The sequence below is a fragment of the Rhincodon typus genome, unplaced genomic scaffold, assembly GCF_021869965.1.
Source record: "Rhincodon typus isolate 14 unplaced genomic scaffold, sRhiTyp1.1 hic_rhity00000717, whole genome shotgun sequence".
NCBI lineage: Eukaryota > Metazoa > Chordata > Chondrichthyes > Orectolobiformes > Rhincodontidae > Rhincodon > Rhincodon typus.
Genome location: NW_025966355.1, coordinates 12,731 through 36,935, shown reverse-complemented (window position 1 = coordinate 36,935; position 24,205 = coordinate 12,731). Strand labels below are relative to the sequence as shown.

At 39.0% G+C, this 24,205-nt stretch overlaps 1 protein-coding gene across 1 annotated transcript in view; it reads left to right on the top strand.

Moving 5' to 3' along the window:
• The window catches only part of LOC109933394 (eukaryotic translation initiation factor 4 gamma, 1a), a 44,662-nt gene that overhangs the window by 12,947 nt on the left and 7,510 nt on the right, over positions 1-24,205 (top strand). Inside the window, exons 3-7 of the mRNA XM_048621499.1 lie at positions 6,303-6,395; positions 11,755-11,839; positions 15,006-15,758; positions 20,048-20,139; positions 21,500-21,692. Of these exons, the coding sequence (XP_048477456.1) occupies positions 6,303-6,395; positions 11,755-11,839; positions 15,006-15,758; positions 20,048-20,139; positions 21,500-21,692 (1,216 nt within the window). The remainder of the gene's footprint in view (positions 1-6,302; positions 6,396-11,754; positions 11,840-15,005; positions 15,759-20,047; positions 20,140-21,499; positions 21,693-24,205) is intronic.

The window sequence follows — 24,205 nt, the reverse complement described above, 5'->3', positions numbered from 1 at the left end:
TGGAGGAGTGGCAGATGGAGTTTAATTTGGATTAATGTGAGGTGTTGCATTTTAGAAAGGCAAATCCGGGCAGGACTTGTGAGCTTAATGCTAAGGTCCTGGGGAGTGTTGCTGAACAAAGAGACCTTGGAACGAAGGTCCATTGTTCCTTTGAAAGTGGAGTCGCAGGTAGATAGGATAGTGAAGAAGGCGTTTGGTATGCTTGCCTTTATTGGTCAGTGCATTGAGTACAGGAGTTGGGAGGTCATGTTGCGGCTGTACAGGACATTGGTTAGGCCACTTTTGGAATACTGCGTGCAATTCTGGTGTCTCAGGATGTTGTGAAACTTGAAAGGATTCAGAAAAGATTTACAAGGAAGTTGCCAGGGTTGGAAGGTTTGAGCTGTAGGGAGAGCCTGAATAGACGTGGGGCTATTTTCTGTAGAGTGTTGGAGGCTGAGGGGTGACCTTATGGAAGCTTGTTAAAATCTTGAGGGGGATGGATAGGCTGGATAACCAAGGTCTTGTCTCTGGAGTGGGGGAGTCCAAAACTAGAGGGCGTATGTTTAAGGTGAGAGGGGAAAGATTTAAAAGGGCCCTGAGGGGCAACTTGTTCACGCAGAGGATAGTGCGTGTATGGAATGAGCTGCCAGAGGAAGTGGAGGAGGCTGGTACAATTACAACATTTAAAAGGCATCTGGATGGATATGTGAATAGGAAGGGTTTAGAGGGATGTGGGCCAAATGCTGGCAAATGAGATTAGATTAATTTAGGGTATCTGTTTGATGTGGACAAGTTGGACTGAAGGGTCTGTTTCCATGCTGTAAAGTTCTATGACTATGACTGTCTCACTTAGTCATAGAGTTACTTATAGCACAATTCCCAGCTTCTGACCTGGTGTAGGCACTGTTTTTTATATGGCTAATCCATCTGAGTTTGTGGTCAGTGATTTCCAGGATGTGGATGATGGGTAAGTCAGAAATGACAAAGCTGTTAAATTTAATGGTGAGAGGGTTAAATATCCAAGTGCTGTGCCACGTGGATTGCTTCTATATCACTGTGCAGTCAGTGAACATCTCCACTTCTTGAACTGCAGGAAAAGTAATTGATGAAATAACTGAAGGTGGCTGGGCCTAAGTACAGCTCCAAGGACCTCCTGCCGTGATCTCCCTGGACTGAGATGCATGACCTCCAACAACTGCAGCCACCATCTTCATACTGGCCAGCCAGTCCAGAATTTTTCCTGATTCTGGTTGATTTTAGTCTTGCCTGATGCTATGGCAGGTCATGTACTATTTTGAATTTCAGGCAGTCACTCTGTGTGCTTGTAGAATTCAGGCCTTGGTTATGTTTCACCAAGGCTATAGATGATTTCTGGTGTTGAGTAGTTTTGATGGAACCCGAACAGACTACCAGTGAGAAAGATATTTGATAACATCATTTGCACCTTCCATCACTTTGCTGCTGATTGGCAGTAGATTGACGCAGGACCTAGCTGGATAATTTTCTAAATTGTTCAGTATTGTAGTTGTAGCATAGCTTAGACAAAGGCACAGAGAGCAGGAGCTTGAGAGTTCATACCTCAGCTAGGATATTGTTATGGCCCATGGCTGCTTCTGTATGCAAAGATTGGATCTGTTTCCTGAGAATGCTAATGAGTGAGAGAACTTAAGTACATGACGATTGGATAGCTAAGCATCTGTTAGCTGAATAATACTTGACTCTCCTGCTTGCTGGCTTTATTCTTGCAACACTTTTTGTATGATATTGCAATTCTCAAGTCTGCTGGCAGCACCTTTTATATCTAAAGAGCATTGAAGCTTATCAGTTTCAAAATATCCACCCTTAATTTCGTCTGTATGGTCAAAAGTCCTGTCTGGTCCTGGTGTCAGAGCAAATATAATATAGTCACTCTTCCCAGTACCCTTGCTTTATCAGTCTTTAACTCATCGAGCATCTTAATGACCTTTTTACTTCATGATTTCAGAGCTATCTTTTCCCATGGTAAAAACAGAATCCAAGAATACGTATAGGACCCCAAGAATACGTATAGGACCTCAACTATACCCTCTCTCTCTCCATGCTTTTTTTGGGTCCTTATTCAACCCCATCTCTTATTGCCTTTTACTATGCCTATACCTGTCAGAGTTTTGTCTTCCCTTTCATGCTAAATGCCAGTCCTTTTGCATGTTTTCACTTTATTTTCCAATATACTTTGTTATTGAACCTCTGAAACTTCAATATTGAGCTTAGTTCTCGCTTGTATTTGCATGTGACAGATTGCTTCGGTAGGTGGAATATCGCAGATGCCGCAGATACAAAGATATAAAATACAGACATTTTGTCAACTGGCACCCATGGGACTAAGTTTGTCAGTTGATCAGTTATTCCAGATAATTAAAAGGTATGCATAATCGCAGTAAACCCTGACCAAGCGATGCTTTGAGACATCAAATTTCCTCAAATCATTTAAAAATGTCATGCACCTCTATCAATTAAAAGCACACAAGTAATAGAAATGTAATGCAGGGGCTATACACGTCACTGCTATACTTTCTTTTATGTCATAAATGCTTGGACATGGTGGCATTTGAGGAATATAATTTTTGACACTTTATCAAGGGTGCCAGTTAAAACAAAGTTTGCTATGCTGGCACTGCTGTTAACTCTCTTTCATCATTGAAGGTGCTCTGGTTTTGATTTCTTATGCTTGTGGTGGTCTACCTTAACTGCACCCAGTTATCTATCTATTCTTTAAAGGCAGCCTATTATTCTGTTATGGTTTTGCCTTTTCGTCGTTTATTCCAACTTGTCTGTGGCAGGCTCATTTTCAACTTGTTGAAATCAGCCCTTCAATTAAGCGCTTTTTTATTCTTCATAGCTCCTTGTCCTTTTTACAGTTCTGGTGCAAGATACTAGCTGTTGAATCCTGAACATTTCCCTGTCTACATTTAATTTACTTGACCTGCTTCATTCCCCAGAATTAGATCTGGCAATATTACCTTTTTTTTGAGCTGGAAATGTAATGATGAGAACATCCTCTTCCTCTTCCTCTCTGCTCTTTTATGCAATTACTATCCAAGTTAAGTCTCCCATTCTCAGTACTATATTGTTGCAGATTTGTAGTTTCCCCGCTTGTTTTGTTCCTTTAATTTCCCAATAGTTTGACGTATTCAACTCTGTGTCAAGGCATCTCGATTGTTTCTTTGATCTATTCAAATAGATTCTGTTCTAACTCCCAGGGCATCCATTGCTCCAGCACTGTAATATTCTCTTTAAACAATACTCCTACTTCTCCTTTACTTTTCCTGAGCACCTTGTTTAAAAGGATATGTACAACACCAGGCAGAATTAGGTACTACAAGACTGTTACCACTAAAAGATCGTCATCTGTGTGGTTATGTGTAACTGCTGCTAGCCAACCTTTATACATACTGTAAGCTTGAATCAAATCTTTCATATCTGACTTTGGATCTCCTGCCCCCCTCACTTTTTTATCTGATCATTTGCTTCCATTTTCTCACCAATGAGTCTTATAGAATTTTCAACATCTTCCGGTATGAAACAGTTGCAGTAGGTTCTTGTTGCATGAAGAGAAGGCCAGGATGAATAGAGGAAAATTATCCTAAAATTGGGTTCATAGTTTTTAAAAAAAATTTACCATTGAGTTCCATCATACAGAGACATGTAAAAGAGTACTCATACAAGTGTGTACTATCTTAAAAGCGTTATCAACAATTACCAAATTTCTCGAGCATCTCCTAATTTTCTTGATTTAGTAGCACAACAAATACTAAAATCTATATCTAAACTGTCTTGCATGTAGTAATAAACATGCAGTGTTAATAATAATTACTGAGAAGTGAAAAATGAACAAGAAAATTTACCTGAAGGCGAATACATCGAAGTGGTTTCATCTTAACTGAGTTGTTTGATGCCATGCTTATGCTCAAATTCAGTGCTTCAAAATATATCTGCTGTAGTCCATTTTCCAATAGCAAATTGTAGTTATATTGGTATAATGTGCCAGAGTAGTGGTACTTTGAACTGGTATTAATAATGGATCTCTCAAATACTGGCATTGATTGTGAATGCATAGATATTTCAAGTTTTTGTCTTTGCTAACATAAAATATTAAATCTTCGTGTTGGGCTATGGATAATACTTGCATTTGTATTCAAATCCAGAACCTAGTCTCAATTTAGATGAGATCATTCATTGCCTTAAATATGTTTAAGGATTAAGTGTTTGCTCGCCCATCTTTGTGGGGCAAAATTAACATCTTGATACTTTGCATAATACGTTCCCCTGAAAAGAGTTTTTCTAATCAGCTTGTTCAGATATTTTATTTTATTTCATCTATTTTGAGCAGGTTGATCTTGTACCCTGGGGCCTTGTGGCTCAAAGGTAGGGACTGTACCACAAGAGCTCCTGCTCTTCCTGAATAGACCAAGGGATTTCTCTTGTTTTGTGTCTTCCAAGAAATTGCATGGTAACTTGTGTTGGGTGGAAGCGTTGGGTGACATTACATAATTTAAAAAAAATGACATTATGGTGTAGCCTCTGAACTCGGCTAGTGTTGACTGATTTTCATGCCTTCATATAAGGGAAGTGAAGAGTTTGCACAGACTCAGTCCTCTGCATTTACAGCAATGTTTGAGCATATGTATTTTATGTATTCTTGTACACTTCACTTCAGGATTCCTAAAACTGAGTGTCAGCTATCAGCTGCTATAACATTTGATAGTTGTTCTACCATATCCTAATGCACCAACATGAATTTATTTTTAGGTTTACATGCATACTTGCTGTTAGCTGAAAGTAAAACTGCTTCAGCTATGTATTTTTTAATGTTAAATTCCTCAAAGGGCTAGAACACTCATTTAGTTGTAGTGGAGTTGTATTAACTTAAGCAATAGACTGGCTGATTTTAAAACACTTTTTCGTCATTAAGTTTTGCTGAGCAGTTAATATAAATATTTAGACCGGCAAGTTGTTTTCACAGTACTATTAAATGAGCAAATAAATTGCTGCCGTCTCTTTCTATACAGTGTTACTTTTGAATCTGGTTCTCTCTTTCTCGAGCATTTGACAGTTATTGGAATCTTATAGCCTTTAGATATTATATTCTCAGTTTTTGTCTATAAGTTGACCCCTAAATGTTGCCTTGTCCAAGAAATTACATATTTGTGTAGAAGTTGCACTCTGCCAGGATGGGATAGGCTAGGGCAACTATGCAAATTGGATACTTTGGATCTGAGTAATGGGACATGACGCACAGCAAATTTAGCATTGATTGAGAACAACAGGTGACTTGAGTTATTTGGTTTCTAAAGTTTTCCACCATGAGTTTTTTCCTCACCTTATATTTGGATCTGTTGTAAGTAGATATAAATTGTTATGACGAGGTGGAAGCAGCAATTGTTTTATCATGTGACAATCCAGATGGTAGATGGTCTGATCGTTTTCATACAAGAAATTCCCATTTTAAAAAGTAATAAAAGCGAAAATCTTCAGAGAAACTGGAATGTGGGAGAAACTGGAATGTAGACAGAAGTTTATCAGGGGTTTGCTAGCTGAGGCATTTTTTGAGCCACTTTGTAAATGACTGTAATAAATGACATTAAGGTTTTGGTGTGTGCTGAAAATAATGGCTTGTGCATGAAAATTTTGAAATATGAAAACAAATGTGCCTACAGTAGATTATTGCATGATTTTTGAGTCTGAAGCCCACAAGTGAGAGTATTTGCAGTGCCCGTTTCAAAGGACCACTTAATTGAATATTTGTAGGAGCTGTAATAATAAATTATAACAGAATGGATATTCATTGTGTTGTGTGTGTGAACATCTGCTTGGCCCAAGCTTAGTGTCTTGTTTTCTAAATTGTTCTCACCTATTTCTTGTACCTATTTTATACTGTGTGTTATGCATTTTGTGTGTTGATTGGATAGAAATAAAGGAAGAAATAAGTTCTTATAATATGGTTTTCAAGTTTTGAAGTTCATGCTACACGTATGGAAAGACCCTAATTTCTTCCTCTGTTTCACTTCCATCTTGGAAATGGTTAAACAGTCTCTTCTTTTTGGTTCTTTCCATTGGCCTTTTTTCTATGTCAGAGCATTGAAGGAGGGCCAAACTAGACCCAGATATATTGTGGGAAGATCAAACGCTGTGAAGTAATTCTTTCAAACTGATTCTCAATTCTCTTATTTGATGGTGTCCATGTGTGCAGATGAGCCATACCCAAATAATGAAGAGAACTATTTTGAAGGAAGGAAGTTGCTTGTTTGACCTATCTATTTTGTGGATATTTTGCTTGTTAGATCCGGATAAGGGATCCAAACCAGGGTGGAAAAGACATCACAGAAGAGATTATGTCTGGAGGAAGATCGGGCTCTACACCGACACCGCCACAGGCAAGTAATTTGCTGGGTCATTGCTCTTGCTGCCCTAATTGCAGAAACTGGGAATGATTTGTTTCTACTGTTCTGACCTTACTTTACTTTTTAGTCTATAGATAATGGAAGCATTAAAAGCCTACTGAAAACATAGCTGATGTTCTCTGTACCATTCGGTATTCTACATACTATTGTGCTTTCATTGCCTTTGATATAGGAAACCCTCGGACTATGAATCAAAGAATTATCTTTACATTTTGAAATGGATTCTGATATATGATCTCTTCTCTGTTTAATAGCTGGCTGCATCTTCATAAAATGCTTTGCTTTTTGAAATTGCTCTTGACTTTGCTTCATTTGCATTGTTTGGTAGGCCTGTCCCTTTGGATTTTTATAATGCCATTAAACTGCGAGCATAGACCATGAGCAACAACAGTGGATATGTTTCTTGAAATTTGAAAACTGATCTCCCACGTTGTTTAAAAGGAGAGCCCTTCCCATGAGCTGTTGCTTTACTTTTACCATTTCCAGCTGGCCATAATTCTTTGCTGCCATTTACAACATCAGTGATATCATCTAATGCTTACTTTCTAAAATGCAGTTTTCTAAACCAGAAATCATTTGATGAAAATTGAGCTTCTCTGCTTTTGCTTCTAGTTCCTCTTTCTAAAGTACGAACTATGGTCATGTGCATTGTTTTGCTTCTGTTGCACAAGTATTGAAGTGGATGCTTTCTCAGTCAGTACTTTGCTAGCTTCCATTCTTGGTATCCTGTCAATGCCAGGTGGCACCTGTTAATTTTATACCAATTGTGGTTAACTGTATGAAAATTGAGGACATTAATTGTGTTATTTGAATGTATATGAAGAGATACCTCCTGACACTGGGTTAAGGAAAGAATTAAGAGAGATATTTGTAATGTTTCACTCTGACTTAAATCTAAACTGAGTGGAGGTTTGTTTCTGATTTCATCCTTCCTCTGGCTATCAGGGATTTCAACATCCAGGTGTTCTCGTTGGTATTAAGTCCCTAGATTTTTAACTGTTCAAGTCAACTTGAATCCTGTTCACATAGGCCATTTGCTTTTGTCTTTTTTAAATGATTATAAGCTTGTATTCATAGTGCCTTCAACTGCCAAAAAGCTTAGTGGCTAGTGTACTTTCACAGTGTAGACACACTTGTATGTAGGTGTCGTAGGCTAATTAACAAAAGAGTCTTAACTGTAATGATAAGCTAATATCCCAAAGAAGTCTAACTATCTTAATTACAGACCTCCATGGTCAAGCCTCTTCTGCCTTGGGTGGCTTGATTCTGATTTTCTACAGTCTTGATACCTTCATATTCAGGTATTACGTCAATAAATTGACTAGCGCTTAATGACTCAACTTGAATATAGGAAGATTCCATGTCCATTCCTAAGGTACTTAACAAATGTAGCTCTATAGCAGCCTGATTGAGTTTAACAGCTCTGTTAAACTCAGTGTGTATACTACTTGGTGAGGTCCTAACTACTGTATTTCCAAAGTATGATTTTCATTGCATTTGGTTTCCAGCAGTCTTGGGGTATGTTTTGTTACTTACTCCTCCAGGATTGACTCTTTGCTGAAAGTACAGTGGAAGCTTCCCTTTAACTAGTGAGTAATCTTGATAGCTGATAGCATTGCTTTAGGTTTCCAAATCTAGCACTTTGCTCTTGGAATTCAATGGTCAAAAGAATAGACAAGATGAAAGTTACATTTTCAACTTGACTAGTAGTTAAACAACTCCAATCTCAAGGGAGATTATCTTCTGAGGAAAGCTAGGACATGCTAGTCCTATTTTGGAATTTCATAGAATGTGATTTCATTTGACAGATGCAATCCTGCATGAATTTGATGGGTACATGCTGAAAGGATGTTTCCCTTTTTTGGAGAGGCTACAATTAGGAACATGGTTTAAAAATCTGTTGTCTTCCATTTACAACTTTTGGAGATGGGGAGGATTTTTTTTCTGACAGTTATGAGTCTTTGGAACTCTTTTTTTCTGCCCAGATGAGTGGTTTAAAAAAATGTAAAGCATATCCTCTTAAGGCAAGGCTTAATTCTTGACTAAAAAGGGTATTCAATATTATTGGGGTAGCTGGGAATGTTGAGTTTAAGTCATAATCAGTTCTGCCATAACCTTGTTGAATGACAAGACAGACTTTGGCCGAATGTCATCCTTGCAATTTGTATATAAGTTTGCAAATTGCATGATCAGTTATGAGGTAGAGCCAAGATCTTGGCGTTGCACCATTATAGGTTTTGAAGCTGCTTACAAATTGAGTTTTGCTTAGGTGACACTCTCAATGTAACACAGTGACTTCAGTTGCAAATTCTAAGCAACATGTACTATTTTCAAGTTTCAATTTTGTTAGTTATTCTGTTTGAGTAGATAAGATGACAATTGGAATGTGTATCTATCTTTTTCCTTCCTTCTGACAGCCCCCGAAAAGCACACAGGTCAAGATGCTATTTTTGACTGGCCTTCTCATCAACTATTTTCAGTTCTTGAATGCTAGCTCATAGTAATTTTATGGCAGAAGACTTGTAGAGATCTTGACTGTTAAATAATGGAGGATTTGCGGGAACTGATCATTTTTGAAGCGGAACAGAAAGATTTCATAATGCAGGATTTAAAAGTTCCACTGCTGTGATCCATATGTGCATTTTTTGAAGTTTATCCAGTCCAGGTGTACATGCAACTGCTTTTAAACTGACTGTAATTTTAAGACCTGTAAGACAGCAGTAAATTGCACAGTTCTGTATTTGAGAAATGAAAAGTTACACGGTAAGTTTTTGGTGGGATTTGGACATCTTTGTTTATCAAGTTCCTTTTGAGAGAGAGACTGTGAGGAGAAGCCTCTTTGCTACTTTTGTGGCTAACTGAATAAAGATATGAAGAATTTACAGGCAATGCTTGCAGCACTTCGGTGAACCTTGAATAAGTATAGCATATAATTGTTTGGCTTTGGCTTTCATCTTCTAGTGAATGTCACGCATGCAGGTAACTTGAGGGCAAATTAATTCCTTCACTTCCACCAGATCTCATCACTTCTAAACATTCTCTTCATATTGGTGCTAAAACTCAAGGCCTTTTGTAACTCTAACTTAGCAAAAGAAGAATGAAAATGGACCGCACTTGATTAAGTATTTTCTACTGTCTTCCCAGAAGACTTCGAACCATTCCATTGCTTATTCCATTTTGATGTAATATCTCGTACTAAGCTGTTGGGGTTTGCACGTGCATCAGTATAATCAAAGATCTTGAATAATGTGTGAGCTTTAAGACAAGGTTAAAGGTTAATTGAGGAAGTCTGCACTTCAAAATTGTAGCTGTTTTCAAAAGTTGTAAATAAAGAATGCTAACTTTTAAATTCATAATTGCTATGAGTGGAAAGCAGTTTCACATTCTGCATTGTACTAGCTGCTCCTAAGACCTTTTGACCTATAGTTCAAAATTATTACACAGTGATGTATGACACTTCCTACCAGGAGAATGCACTTCTCACCAGAAGTGTACCTTTTTGCAGAATATGGAAAATTATAGGAATTGTCCATGAACATCGATGAAAACACTGGCAGGTCATTTAAGTGAAATTCATCGAGGTAATTTTTCATCCCCTCTTGCATTATTGATGACAGGAAATAATAATGAGGAATGTGCCTTACAGGCACCATGTGTATTCATAAAACCAAGAATTACTGATTTTCTACTTGTGCTCATCTATTTTGGTTAATTATGAACTTTGTTAGTCTTGGGGAGCAGTGCCATGGTGGTTTTTATAATTATTTGGAGTGGAGGGTGTCATTATCCATTGTCTAGTCCTAAAAAACACCAAACACTACCATCCATGAACAAGCAGCGTTTTCGCAATGGATAATAAAGATTGCAGAGGATCCAGCAGCAGAGATTGGGCCAAGTTTGAACAGCAATGAACAGACTTAACAGTAAAACCAGCCAGCTAATTTTAGTGTATAATGGTTTGATTTTTGTTGTGTTTCTTGAAGCTTGTCATATTTAGGCATCTTGATAATTTTAAATTATTTGTATCCTGCATGTGTTTTTAGGAATTACAGTGGCGTAGTGGTAGTGTCACTGGACCAGTAATGCAGTGGGGACCTGGGTTCAACTTCCATCATGGCAGGTGGTGACAGTTGAATTCAGTAAAATCTGGAATAAAAACCTAATGTTGACCATGCACGAACTATCGATTGTTGTAGAAACCCATCTGGTTTACGAATGTCCCTTTAGGGAAAAAAATCTGCCATCCTTACCTGGTCTGCATGGGACTCCAGATCCACGTGAATGTGGTTGACTCTTAACTGTCCTCTGGACAAATAGGGATGGGCAATAAGTGCTGGCCTAGCCAGTTATGGCTGCATCCCATGGAGGAATAAAGAAAATGATTTTCGAATGCTATTTATTCAAAAGGAAGCATTATGATACTGTTTAATCATTCATTCATCTGTTAAACAACCAAATCTGGCCACCTCTGTCTGCTACAAATACCTCGCCTGGTGGGGGCACACCACTAGAAAAGAAAACTGAATGCGGAACGCATACAAAACTGGAGGTGGTACTGACATTTAGTGAGCTGAGATAGGTCTAATCAACTCGCCACCTGATAATGTTAGGCCACCGTATGCTGAGCAGTAACATTCATAGGTTAAGATTGGTATTGGATGTTCTAAATTCAGGTTGATGCTGTGAGTTGTTCCAAAATAATTGAAGTGCTGTCATTAAACTGTTTAGAAGTACAATGATGCATTGTTCTGATTTGCATTTCATTGTATGTATTTCACGTGGCAACTGTTGAGAACACAATTATTAGCATCCCCAAAAAAAGTATTGTTCAACCATTAGACCTATCATGACCAATTCATTATCCACCAGTCTTGTGGCAACTTATGAATCTGTGTATTTTTGATTGAGATGTTTTGGAAACCCAAACTACATTTACATTATCTGCCCTGTGTGTTTCTAGTTGAATAAAACCAGATGAGAAACTGAATGTTTCACATGTTGAATCCTTCCACGAGTGATTGATTATAGGTGTTAAGGAATTGTTTAACTGTCTTGATGTGACTGTATGTAAGCGATTTCCTGTTAAAATTGTCACTGTAGATGTAGCAGTAGTGATTAAACAATTCATTTTGGACAACACTGTTTTAGACTATTGGTCTTTTCTTGTGAATAATTCTGATTTATAAATCGCTGTTTAGTTTATTGTATGAAATGAGGCAGCCCTAAAGATTTGAACATAAGACAATAATTTATGGTGCTACTATAACTTGTGCATTCAAAATAAAAATTATGGAGGCCCTGTACTAATCGGTTGTTCCTTTCCATTCAACAGTCTGCAATAGGAAGTATGGAGGGAGGTGGGAATGTACAGACCAACGGGGAAAATCCTCATCCAGTGCCAGTCATTATCCGACCAGGTAATTCAAGCAGGTGATCAGTATGCCGTTAGATTGTGATAAACATGTAACTAAAAGAGGTGGTATATTTATGATATGGGTGGAGAAGGGTCACTGGACCCGAAATGTTAACTCTGATTTCTCTCCACAGCTGCTGTCAGATCTGCTGAGATTTTCCAGCAATTTGTTTTTATTTTGAATGTAATTTTGCAATTTCTTTTTGCAGGTTTTTTGGAACTATTATTACTAAAAGCTAAATAAGAAGCCATAAGGGTTTGTGGCACAGTAATTATGCACCCATCACTGGACCAGAGGTCAGGGTTCATATTCCACCTAAGGGGAAAGGGGGCAAAGTGGGTGTGTTGTTGACATGACCAAACATTGTTTTTCAAGTAAGAAAGGAACCATATTCCTAGCTGATTTAAACTTTATATTAAGGCAATTTATTAACTTTATTTATCAACAGTTTAGATATTACATATTAGCTAAAGAAATAGGAGTAGTGTGCCCCCATAATTTGAGAGCAGCTTTGATGGCAGCACTCTGCTCTCTTGCTGAAGTGTTAATGAACTCTTTCTCTAATTTCCCTCCAAACTTCCTGACCCATCTCTTATGTGAGGAATGAGGACTGAAACCTGTCAAAGAGCTTTATTTCTTGGAGTTGATAGTTTGCACCATGTTGTTTGTGAACCTTGGGAATCAATGGTCATTTCACCCTAATGTTACTAGCTAAAGGTCACTTTTTAGTTTGCTGCATGCTAACCCCAGCTGGACATTTGCAGATGCGAACGTATAAGATACCAGTTGACTTATGAATTTCAACTTAATCATTAGATCTTTGTAATTCTAGTGATTGTTTTGTGTTTTCTCAGAAGGGCAAGAGTTTCACTGCTGAGGCAGCCTTACGCTGTGTCTACCAGTTCCATGAGATAGTCATTTGATCATAGAACTTGAATATTGCTGAAGAAAGGCATGTTTTTTCGAAGATTTTTGGCTTGCACTTGACAGGGCAATTCACCAGGAAAAACAACACTTTTATACTATGAGAGAAGAGTGCTGATTGGTTGGTAAGTTGACTGGTTGAGGTGTTATCATGGAGAATGCATGATGACTGTCAGTTAAGTTTTTTTTTGATAAAATTGTAAAGTAGCAGATTGCCTGTGATTGTTAAGGATATTGCCCTGAGAAATGGGTTAGAGAATGGCTGTCACCTGTTTTGTTAGGTTGAAAGGGCATGGTGTGTACTTGGTATTTCTGTCTGTAGCAAATGTTTTTGGACTTACCTGGATGAGTGCAGCTCCAACAACACTTGAGAAGCTTGACACCATTCAGGACAAAGCAGCCCATTGACTGGCACCACATCCACAAACATCTATTCCTTCCACTACTGACACTCAGTAGCAGCAGTGTGTGTAATACACAAGATGCACTGCAGAAATTCACCAGAGATCCTTAGCATCTTCCAAACCAATGACCGCTTCTATCTAGAAAGTCAAAGACAGCAGATACATGAGAACACCACCACCTTCAAGGTCCCCTCCAAGTCACTCAGCACTCTGACTTGAAAATATATCCCCGTTCCCTCACTGCTGGGTCACAATCCTGGAATTCCCTTCCTAATGGCATTGTGGATCAACCTACAGCAGGTGGATTGAGGTGGTTCAAAAAGGCAGCTCATGACCACCTTCTCGAGGGCAACTAGGAATGGGCAATAAATGTTGGCCAGCCAGCCATGCCCACATCCCACAAATAAATTTGTAAAAAAGGCAAGGCTATGCATATTCATGTAACTTCCAGTATGCGCAAGTATGCTGCACTGCAAACTGACTGATTAAATTAGTAGCAAATGGTGTCCAATTGAAGAACTACATCGAATGTTGCACAGTTGTGTATTTCACAAGTGTGGTCTGGGTTGGATACAGTCAGTACCTTGCTTGTTGTGAACAGCTGAAGGGATATGTTATTTAACATGATCCACCAGTCTCTGGGGTGTAAAGCCCATATTCTTGATGTCGCACTCCTACTGAAATTCAGATATTTAACACTGTTACTCTGCAGTAGCAACATGAATGGTGTTCACCGCTAACAAGTAGCCGTCATTCTCTCGTTCATTTCTCAGGGTATTACTTTGCTCAATCACAGTCAACCTGCCATGTTACAAACTTAAAGCTTACCAATAAACTGTCAGTCATCATTAACTGCTTGGCGATGCCTCTACCAGTCAAAGTTGACTTGACAACTGCGTATTATTCTCCTCTCAAGCAGTACACGTTTCCCCTTCACGTGGATATTTCCTGCAAATTGCCCTGATGAGTGTAAGATGTAAAGCTCTGATAAAATGTCTCTTTTAGCAATACTTATTCCATAAAAATTGTATATTCTTAATTTTAGAATCAAATTTCTTACAGGCTGCCATTTGCATGTTAGGGTCCTCATGGTAATATCACCTTTTCAAGAAATAATAAGTGGTCAGTTATGATCTCCCACTAAGCTTATGCCACCAACCTTGGATTATGCTTGTCTTCTGAGCTACTTTTATTGCTAATTAGGTACTTTTCTACAGAAATCTTAAAATGTAGGAAAGAGTTTACCTCTTTTTTTTTTTTTTTTTTTATTTTTCAAGTTTTAGTGCCATTTACATTGTTATTTGAAATGCAAATTCACCAAATACAGCTGCAGTTGAGTTGACCCTACTTTGGCTAAGAAGTAATAATTGGTCATATTGTTTTATAATTGTAAGGGTCACAGATCTTCTCAGTCAGTGACTTGGCACAATATCCTTTTGGCGGTTTTCTGTAGTTATGACCACCTGAGGGGCAAAACATTTTTGAAACTCTGCATGAACATTTAATACCACCAATTGATTTGCTAGAAGGTAGTCATGGCTACAGCATTGCTAAAATTTGATATTTTTCTGTACAGGCCGGTTGGCTGTAGAATCTTGAATAGTGGCTCAAATGGGAATTATTGAACTGCCTAAGTTACTGTGGATGATTAAATAAATCAAGCTACCATAATTGTTTTCACCAGTAGGTTATAACTTGTGGTTTGTTGACCTATATCAATCTCGTAATCCAATGTATTAACGTTTCCACATGAAGCTATGATCAGTTTGAGCAGTTTAATCTTTAAACCACTTCATGCTGCTAACATATTAAATATTCTTTTTATTTATTTGCATTATTAGATAAGCCAAAGTCTCCTGCAATGGCAACTAAACCAGTAGAAGAGTTGAACAAACTTGAGAAATCTATTACACCTGAAAGTGTGGAAAGCAAGCCTGAACTCAACACTAACTTAACAGACTCTGAGGAATTATCGAAAGTTCCGGTCACTGAACCAGATGACACTAAACCCAATGTAGTCTCTTGTGATGTGGCTGTGACAGATTCTGCACAATCTGATCATGATAACGAAATGAACGTTTTGCCTGAGCCTGTATATTTGCCACCTGTAGCAAATGAAATGCAGAAAAGTGAAGCAGAGAATGTACAAGAACTACAAAAAGAGGAGGAGGTGATTGTAGATGAATCTAGCTCAAAAGATTTGGCCGTGGAAAGTAATGGTGTTATAGCAGGACAAGTAGATGAGCCTGGTCAAAATTCTGAACCTCCACTTGAAACTTCACTTGAAACTCCACTTGAACCAGCGCTTGAAATACCACTTGAAGTTGTAATGGATTCACCCATTGCACAACCTGAAGAACTGAAGGTATCTAATGGCTTGGAGCTTTCAACAGAGCAGGATTCAGAAGTTTTAGAAGCTCAGCAGGAATCTGATGTCAGCCCAATTTCTGAACCTGAAGCAACTAAAACTGAAGAGAGTGCTGTTGGCTTGACATCTGAGGAGAAGGAAGAGGAGGACGTTGTAGAAATTGAATCACAGGATGCCTCACCAACAGCAGCTGCTTTATCCCAGATGAATGACAATCCTATGCAAGGTATTAATAATAATAAATGTCAGTTTTAGCAAAGATCATTGGAATGATGGTGTGCATGTTTCAGTATTGTAGCTAAACTATTGTGTTTTTTTGTCTAGAATTCAACAGATAACTATAGCAATACATTTTTACAGATGGTTGGAGCATTCATCTGGCTTTTTTAAAATATAGAATGACGGACTACGTTTGGAATACTGGCATGAGTAGAATTTAAGTAATTGGAAGGTTAAATTGTATTTTTTTAACCTTTTAACTATCGACTAATCTGGAAAAAGTCACTTGTATGTTGTTAGAGTAGCAGGTGACAAACAACTGATGTTAAATTTGGAGTCAGAACATTGCTGTTGGGAAATAGTTTTCTATTTTTGTTCACATAAAAATGACAGTTGTTTTCCTTAGTTTGTAATGAAAGCTAAACCTGAGACCATTATTAAATTGTAACTAATGGGATTGAGCTGTTTATGGGTAATTTGCAAACAATTGGTATTTGGTATTTCCGAAATAAATCTAATAAATAAAAGGCCTACTTGGTTTTTCAACTGCTCTGAGGGAGAGACTGTATCAAGCTTGAACCTTCTTTCACACATGTGAAGGAAAGTGGAAATCCTGCAGGTTGGGAAAAAAACAGGAGGATTTAGAGAAGTACTGGGGTGCACAAAGGAATATGAAGAAGGAAAAAAAACTGGTCTGGGAACCTAAAGATAAGTCCTGAGAAATTTACTGATTTGTGGTATGTAGTAAATGATTAAAGGTAATGAAGAAAATAATAGGAACTGAGTTAAATATCGTGGACCTGATGATTTCACTACAGTGAAACAGGGTAAGCTTGTGCCTTTTTTGTATGTTTTTATTGTTAGACTTCTTTCGATGGGTGGGGAGATTGCAGATGCAAACTTTCCAAAGTTGTTTGGAATGTAAGAATTGCAAGTCCCAATTATGGCTAGAAGGGAGTAAACTATCACAAGTTTAATAATCTTCTTCTGGAAGCTGCTGTTAACCGTGTTAGGGACAGTATCAAGTATCAGTGTGTTATGGACTTATGAATGGTAGGTCACAACTCGATAGTCTGCTTCACTTTATTTGAGAGATCTTGGGTAATATGGATAGATGAGTGTTTAAATGTCATCTCAGAAAGGTTTATTCAGGCTTTGCACAAGAGCTTATTAGGGCACTTTGAATTGGTGGTAACCTTGTACTGTGAGTTGATTGATTTTTGGGAAGTAGGAAACCAAGGATAAAAGGAATGTTCTCAGTTGCCATGTTTTCCAGGGATACATATTATGGTCTCAGCCTTTACCTATGCTAATCAATGATTCGATTGAATAAAGCTGTTTATATCCAACTTAGGTGATATAATATTTGACATCAAATTGCACAAGCAGCAGCAGAAAACTTGGATGTATGGATAGAACTGTGGTATGGATGTTAGAGATCATCCACTTTAAATCTGCTGAAGATCTATTGATATATTTTCTTTACAGCAGTTTGAGGAGTCCAGAGTGTTGAATGCCATGTGCGCATCGCCAAAATATAGTTCAGATCTAGGAAAAAGTAATGAAAAGTATAAATGAAACATTGGTCTTAATGCCCACGAAACTGGACTGTAATTAGTGGAAAGTTCAGTTTCGGTTGTATTAAGTTTTGGTCTAACCTCATAGAGAGGTAGAAATGGGATTTCAGTGAGGATGCATCAGTTTTGGATAAAGTACAGTGCAAATGTGCAAGAATGATATTGGGTGGTTGCACTTGTATTCCCTTGTGTTTAGTGAAGATAAATTATTTGAGGACGAATTCATTGAGATGTTCAAAACGAAGTATTTGAAGGGGTCAGTGGAGATGGTCCATTTCCTTGGCATGATCTTAAAATTTAAATTGGGCCGTTTAGAAGGAAAATATGACGCAGTTTTGGAAATCTAGGACGCTCCCAAAAAATTCTATGGATTCCTGGGTCACTTGAAATTTTCAAGACTGAGATTGAGATGGATTTTTCCTAGTTACAGTAGTATATAGATCAAAAATGTGTAAATACAGTATGATTTGCATGCCACCTTTATATCATTGAATAGCAGAAAGGGCATGAGGAACTGAATAGCTTACTGTATTAGAGATAATAGGAACTGCAGATGCTGGAGAATCTGAGATAACAAGATGTAGAGCTGGATGAACACAGCAGGCCGAGCAGGAAAGCTGACGTTTTTGGGCCTAGACCCTCCTCCAGAAATGGGGGAGGGGAATGGGGTTCTGAAATAAATAGGGAGAGAGGGGGAGGCGGATAGAGGAGAAGATAGGTGGAGAGGAGACAGACAGGTCAAAGAGGCGGGGATGGAGCCAGTAAAGGTGAGTGTAGGTGGGGAGTTATGGAGGGGATAGGTCAGTCCAGGGAGGACAGACAGGTCGAGGGAGCGGGATGAGGTTAGTAGGTAGGAGATGGGGGTGGGGCTTGAGGTGGGAGGAGGGGATAGGTAGGAGGAAGGACAGGTTAGGGAGACGGGGACAAGCTGGGCTGGTTTTGGGATGCAGTAGGGGGAGGGGAGATTTTGAAGCTTGTGAAGTCCACATTGATACCATTGGGCCGCAGGGTTCCCGAGCGGAATGTGAGGTGCTGTTCCTGCAACCTTCGGGTGGCATCGTTGTGGCACTGCAGGCGGCCCAGGATGGACATGTCGTCTGAGGAATGGGAGGGGGAGTTGAAATGGTTCACGACTGGGAGGTGCCGTTGTTTAGTGCGAACCGAGCGTAGGTGTTCCGCAAAGCGGTCCCCAAGCCTCTGCTTGTTTTCCCTGATGTAGAGGAGGCTTCACAAGCTTCAAAATCTCCCCTCCCCCTACCGCATCCCCAAACCAGCCCAGCGTGTCCCTGCCTCCCTAACCTGTCCTTCCTCCCACCTATCCCCTCCTCCCACCTCAAGCCCCAACCCCATCTCCTACCTACTAACCTCATCACGCCCCCTTGACCTGTCCGTCCTCCCTGGACTGACCTATCCCCTCCCTAACTCCCTACCTACACTCCCCTTTACTGGCTCCATCCCCGCCTCTTTGACCTGTCTGTCTCCTCTCCACCTATCTTCTCTATCCATCTTCTATCCGCCTCCCCCTCTCTCCCTATTTATTTCAGAACCCCCTTCCCCTCCCCCATTTCTGAAGAAGGGTCTAGGCCCGAAACGTCAGCTTTCCTGCTCCTCCGCTGCTTGGCCTGTTGTGTTCATCCAGTTCTACACCTTGTTATCTTAGCTTACTGTATTCTTGCGTTTGTGAGCATGTGTCATGGTTCAGTGACGTTTGTGGTTAATTGAGCATGTGACTTATTAAACTAGTTAGTGACTCCTTACCTCACTCAGTTTTTCCACCCTACGATCCTCTTTGAGAGAGTGCTACTCAACCCTGCTTTCTCCCTTGAAGTCAGCCTTTTGGCTTTAGGTCATATCATAAAATCCCTACAGTGTGGAAACAGGCCCTTCGGCCCAACAAGTCCACACCAACCTTCAGAGCATCCCACCCAGACCCATCCCGCTATAACCCACCTAATCTACACATCCCTGAACACTGCAGGGCAATTTAGCATGGCCAATCCACCTAACCTGCACTTTGGACTGTGGGAGGAAACCCACGCAGACACGGGGAGAATGTGCAAACTCCACACAGACAGTCGGCTGACTTTAAAATAAAATCTGTTCATAAACCTGTTTGTCATCAATTGCGTAATGGTTGCTATGTACATTTGCACTACTGTTGCTTGTAGAGAAATGTAACTGGAGAGAGATCTTTATAACGCCATTGCTATGAAATGGCTTCTTTTATGTAAACCTATGCATGTATATTCAAACCAGTAAGCTGCTTTCCACTTGTATGTTTTTGGGTCTTCTGACACGAGCTGGAGAGCTTGCTTTTAAGTGCTGGAAATTGTAAAGCAGATTGGCTAAATTATCCAAACCTAGAACAGCCTTTACAGCACTAATCACAACAGTGCAACTAAAATGAGCGTGCTGCATTTTAGCTGAAATCTTTCAATGTGCCAGTACTGGCTTTATAATATTTTAAAGCGCTGTTATTGATTCTTAAAAATAGCTATGCATGTATCATTTTTATTTTCCTTTACCCCAATCAGTGGCTCAGTTCTAAGTTTAAGCCACTTCTGCAGTTTTGGAAACTTAATGATCAGAAGCTTAATTGTGTTAACTTTCTGCCTATAGTAAGATTGATATTAGTCATGTTAGCCTTTCAATAGACTTTACCTGTATCTATCTCTAGAATTGATCTTGTGGGATAATTTCTAAACGTCTTTCCCTTTAGCTGCAGCTGTATCTGTGCCAAAGAAGAAAAGGAAATTAAAGGACTTAAACAAGAAAGAAGCAGTTGGTGACCTTCTAGATGCTTTCAAAGAGGTACCTGTTTTGTTTTATAAAGCAGTAGAGCACAAGGTTGAATTACCAATTACTGTACTTGATTAAGGGAAGTTGGCAGCATCTGTATTTTGCTCATTTAAAAATGTGAATACTGGATTTTTATCACTTTAATCTAAACTGAGGTGCTGTATAAATACAAGTAGACAAAGGACAGTTATTCCAATTGGTTGATCATACCAAGACTGAAGAGAAAACAGACTTAAGACTTTGGAAGACAGACACGGGGTTGTAAGGAAGAACCTTTTTACGCGGTGGTGCTGGCCTGGAGAAGTATCCCAATGCGGGATGATGGAAGCGGAGACTGTCAGTCATTGTAAAAGAAAGTGGGATATGCCTTTGAATGAAACATGTCTTCATGGTTATTGACATAGAACAGAGGAATTGGTGTGGTCCACCTGTTCTGTAATTATTCTGACTTCTTTATGTGGGATAAGTTTGATGGGCTGCACAATGTACTAAGAAGTAAAATGAATGCTAAGACAAATTATTTTAAAAGCTCACCAAATTAATATGAGATCTCAGCACCATGAGTCAAGGGCCGTTGGTACCTTGCTTCCCCTTTAACCTGACACTTGATACTTTCCTTTCCTTTAAGTGGTATTGCCAGTCTGGCTGTGGAACACGGCCCATTATTGGCCCTTGATTCCATTCTTCCTTCTCTTGCTTATCAGTGAGAAATTACAGTTGGAAAGCAGCTTATTTTCACTTTGCAGCAAATGAAAATTGCCTTCTAAACAAAAAGCTGTTTAATAAAACTATTGTTCTGTTTGGTGCTGTTTTTGCATAAGTACAGATTTCAAACAAAGGTTCTATTAAGAATTAAGTCTTCAATGGTGATACATTGCTGGAAGAATCCTCTTTTTAGACCATTTCTTGGTTTGTTTGAGTTCTAAGGGATTATTTTTCCTTTGCAGTAAGGGGCAAAACATTTCCTAGTTACTTTAAATTTCTAATTCCAGCAAAATAGTTTCAAATGACTTTCCAATTGATTTCCTGGTTTGTAGCATGGCAGGTTGTTTTGTATTTCTAATTTTTGCATAGTTGGAAAGCGGCATTGTAATTGCCTACCTTCCCAATGCTGGCCCTGATAATTTGCTATCACAATCGATGTGTCACAAATCCTTAAGTAACCCTGGATTTCAATAATAGCCAGGGTATATTTGCAGAAGGCCCCACGCACCAATCAAACTTGATGTTGGTGAAATGATGAACCATTAATGACATGTCCCAAAAGCATGCTGTCAGATATTTAGCCTTTTTTTAAAAATGCCAGTAATTCAAAATGATTTGTAGCTATAAATTAGGATTTTCATATTCAAAATAAATTATTTTTCTGTAGTCTCAAGTAAAAGAACCTGTAGTAGAGACTGATGTCCAGCCTGCTGCTGTACCTGTTGAAGTGACTGAAGCAGTTGCTTCCACCCGTGATGAGCCAGAGGAAACATGGGAAGAAAAGGAGGACAAGCAAGATGTAGAGAACATCAAGCCAGATGGAATAAAATTGTTAGATCAAAAATATCAATATAAGGAAGGTATGTTGGCAGTATAATTTGAAGGTTCTAAAACTGATGCAATTGTGAATCTGAAAGACTTGTGTCAACATTACAAAGTAAGTAGAACTTCATTTGTGTAGAAATATTGAAGAGAGACAGTTTTAATTATATTAAAGACTCTGGTACAGAGATTGAGTTTGTTTGTTTGTTTGTACAGTATAATTAACCAGATCTCTTCCAGTGTTTTCATTGTTGTGTGTACATCGTAGTTCATTAAACTTTGTTTCTAATACCACTGTACTTGGCTGTCTATAATATTGTAACTTATCTGTCTTATTATTTGGTCTCCAGCCACAAGGTAGCGATAAATTGAAGTAGTTCTAGGTAGCCAAATATTTGCTGAAAATGTTGCAAATATTTCCAAGAGTGGCTATGATGTCCTTTTGTTTCCAATTTTTTTTGGTACTAAAGATTTTAAGAAAAATTCAGTTTCTCATTTAATCATGCAAATATTTCCTATATGTAATTTTTAGAGTGGATGGTGGAGCATATGTTTAGAGATGAGAGAAACTCTTGGGGTGATAACTTCGAAATTAATGCCCTTGATATACAATGGAGCACGTGATTTTTTTTCTCTCCACTATTGATGTTCAGCTTTCTGTTAGAAAATTTTGTGTGCCTTGGTATGCTGTTTACTACCCAGGTTTATTTTGTTACTGGGATAATTATTCACTGTTGCCAGTTTTGATCTTATAGTTTAGGAGCTTGGAATTTTCCACTGACACTACCTATCTGAGGGCAACCAAGTTACTATAATATTTCCATTTAGTTCCACAAGTCTTAAGTGGCACCCTGTATGCACTTAATCTGCCTTTGCTGTATTCTAACATTGTGTGACCTCTCAAAAGGGCCCGAGTCCAGTTCCAGGCTCTTTATATAAATCTGACATACCAAACTATTTTGAGGTGCCTGTTAGCCTCCTGTGTCGGTATAGACAATGAGTAGTGAAAGCTTTGAAGACTGTTTCCTTTAAGGTTAGCTTTTAAATGATCCACGATCTCTGCTTTCTGATCTTATTGTCCTGGTGAAGCTTGAGGTCTTCTTGAACTGGAATTTTCTTTAGTTTAATGAGATTCTGAAATAATTCTGCTCCATTTCATCAGAAGCTTTGTGCTTTGCCCTTATTTCAAATCCAAATCTTTCATACCAGCTAATTGCTCAGGTTAAATCCAATCATGTTTGACTCTAAGATGACCTTCAAACTTCATCTCCAGTGAATCAACAGACTAGCTGATTTCAACTTGTGTAATGTTTACTTTGTTCCTAAGTTTGTTTGTAATCCTATTGTTCACTAAACTGAGCCTGACCTTTCATCTTTGGTATAGTGACAATTTATTTAGTATTCAGCCATTTCAATTAAACGTACAAGAGTCCTATGATGAGTGTCATCACTCAGCACTGGTTGGATGTATTGATACAGGGTTGGTGTTGGCTACGGTCTTTCTGTTTCAGAACCATCTAGAATTCAACGTAGATTTATTTGGTACTTTTGCTGCAAGTATTCAGAGCATGCCACAGAAACATTATCAAACCAAATTTGATAGCAAGCTGCAAGTTTTTTTTAAAAATTCATCCACATGATGTGGCCTTTGCTGGCTAGACCGATTTTATTGCACATCCCTAATTGCACTTGAAGGTAGTGGTGAGCTGCCTTCTCAAACCACTGCAGTTCATTAGGCATATGTATGGCCACAAGGCTGGTAAGGAGGAAGTTCCAAGATTTTGACCCGGTGGCAGTGAAGGAATGGCAATATATTTCAAAGTCAGGATAGTGAGTGGCTTGGAGGGGAATTTGCAGGTGCTGGTGTTCCTTTATTTTGCTGCCCTTGTACTTCTAGTTGGAAGTAGTCTTCAATTTGAAAGGTTCTGTCAGGAGTCATGATGAATTTCTGCAGTGTATCGAGTACATAGTACGCGCAGGCTGCTACTGAACATTCGTGGTGAAGGGAGTGATTGTGATGCCAGTCGATTTTGCTTTATTCTGGATGAATTCAAGGTGCTTGAGTGTTGTTGCAGATGCACTTCTCGCATCAGCTGGGCGTATTCCATCACACCTGACTCATGCCTTTGGTGAACAGGCTTTGGGGAATCAGGAGATGAATCGCTGCAGGACTCCTAACCTCTGACTATCTCTTTCAGCCACAGTATGTTTATTCCAGTTTAACTTCTGGTCAGTGATAACTCCAGGATATTGATAATAGCATTACCTCGTTGAATTCCCCACTGGATAGCGAGTGGGGACAATTAGAATCTCTCTTGGAGATGGCCATCGTCTGGCAGTTGTGTGGTGTGAATGTCTTGCCACTTGTCAGCCCAAACCTTAATATTGTCTAGGCCTTGCTCCATTTTGATGTGGACTGCTTCAATATTTGACAAGAGATAGTAAGAACTGCCGATGCTGGAGTCCGAAATAACAGTGTAGAGCTGGAGGAACACAGCAGGCCAGGCAGCATCAGAGGAGCAGGAAAGCTGATGTTTCAGGTCGGGACCCC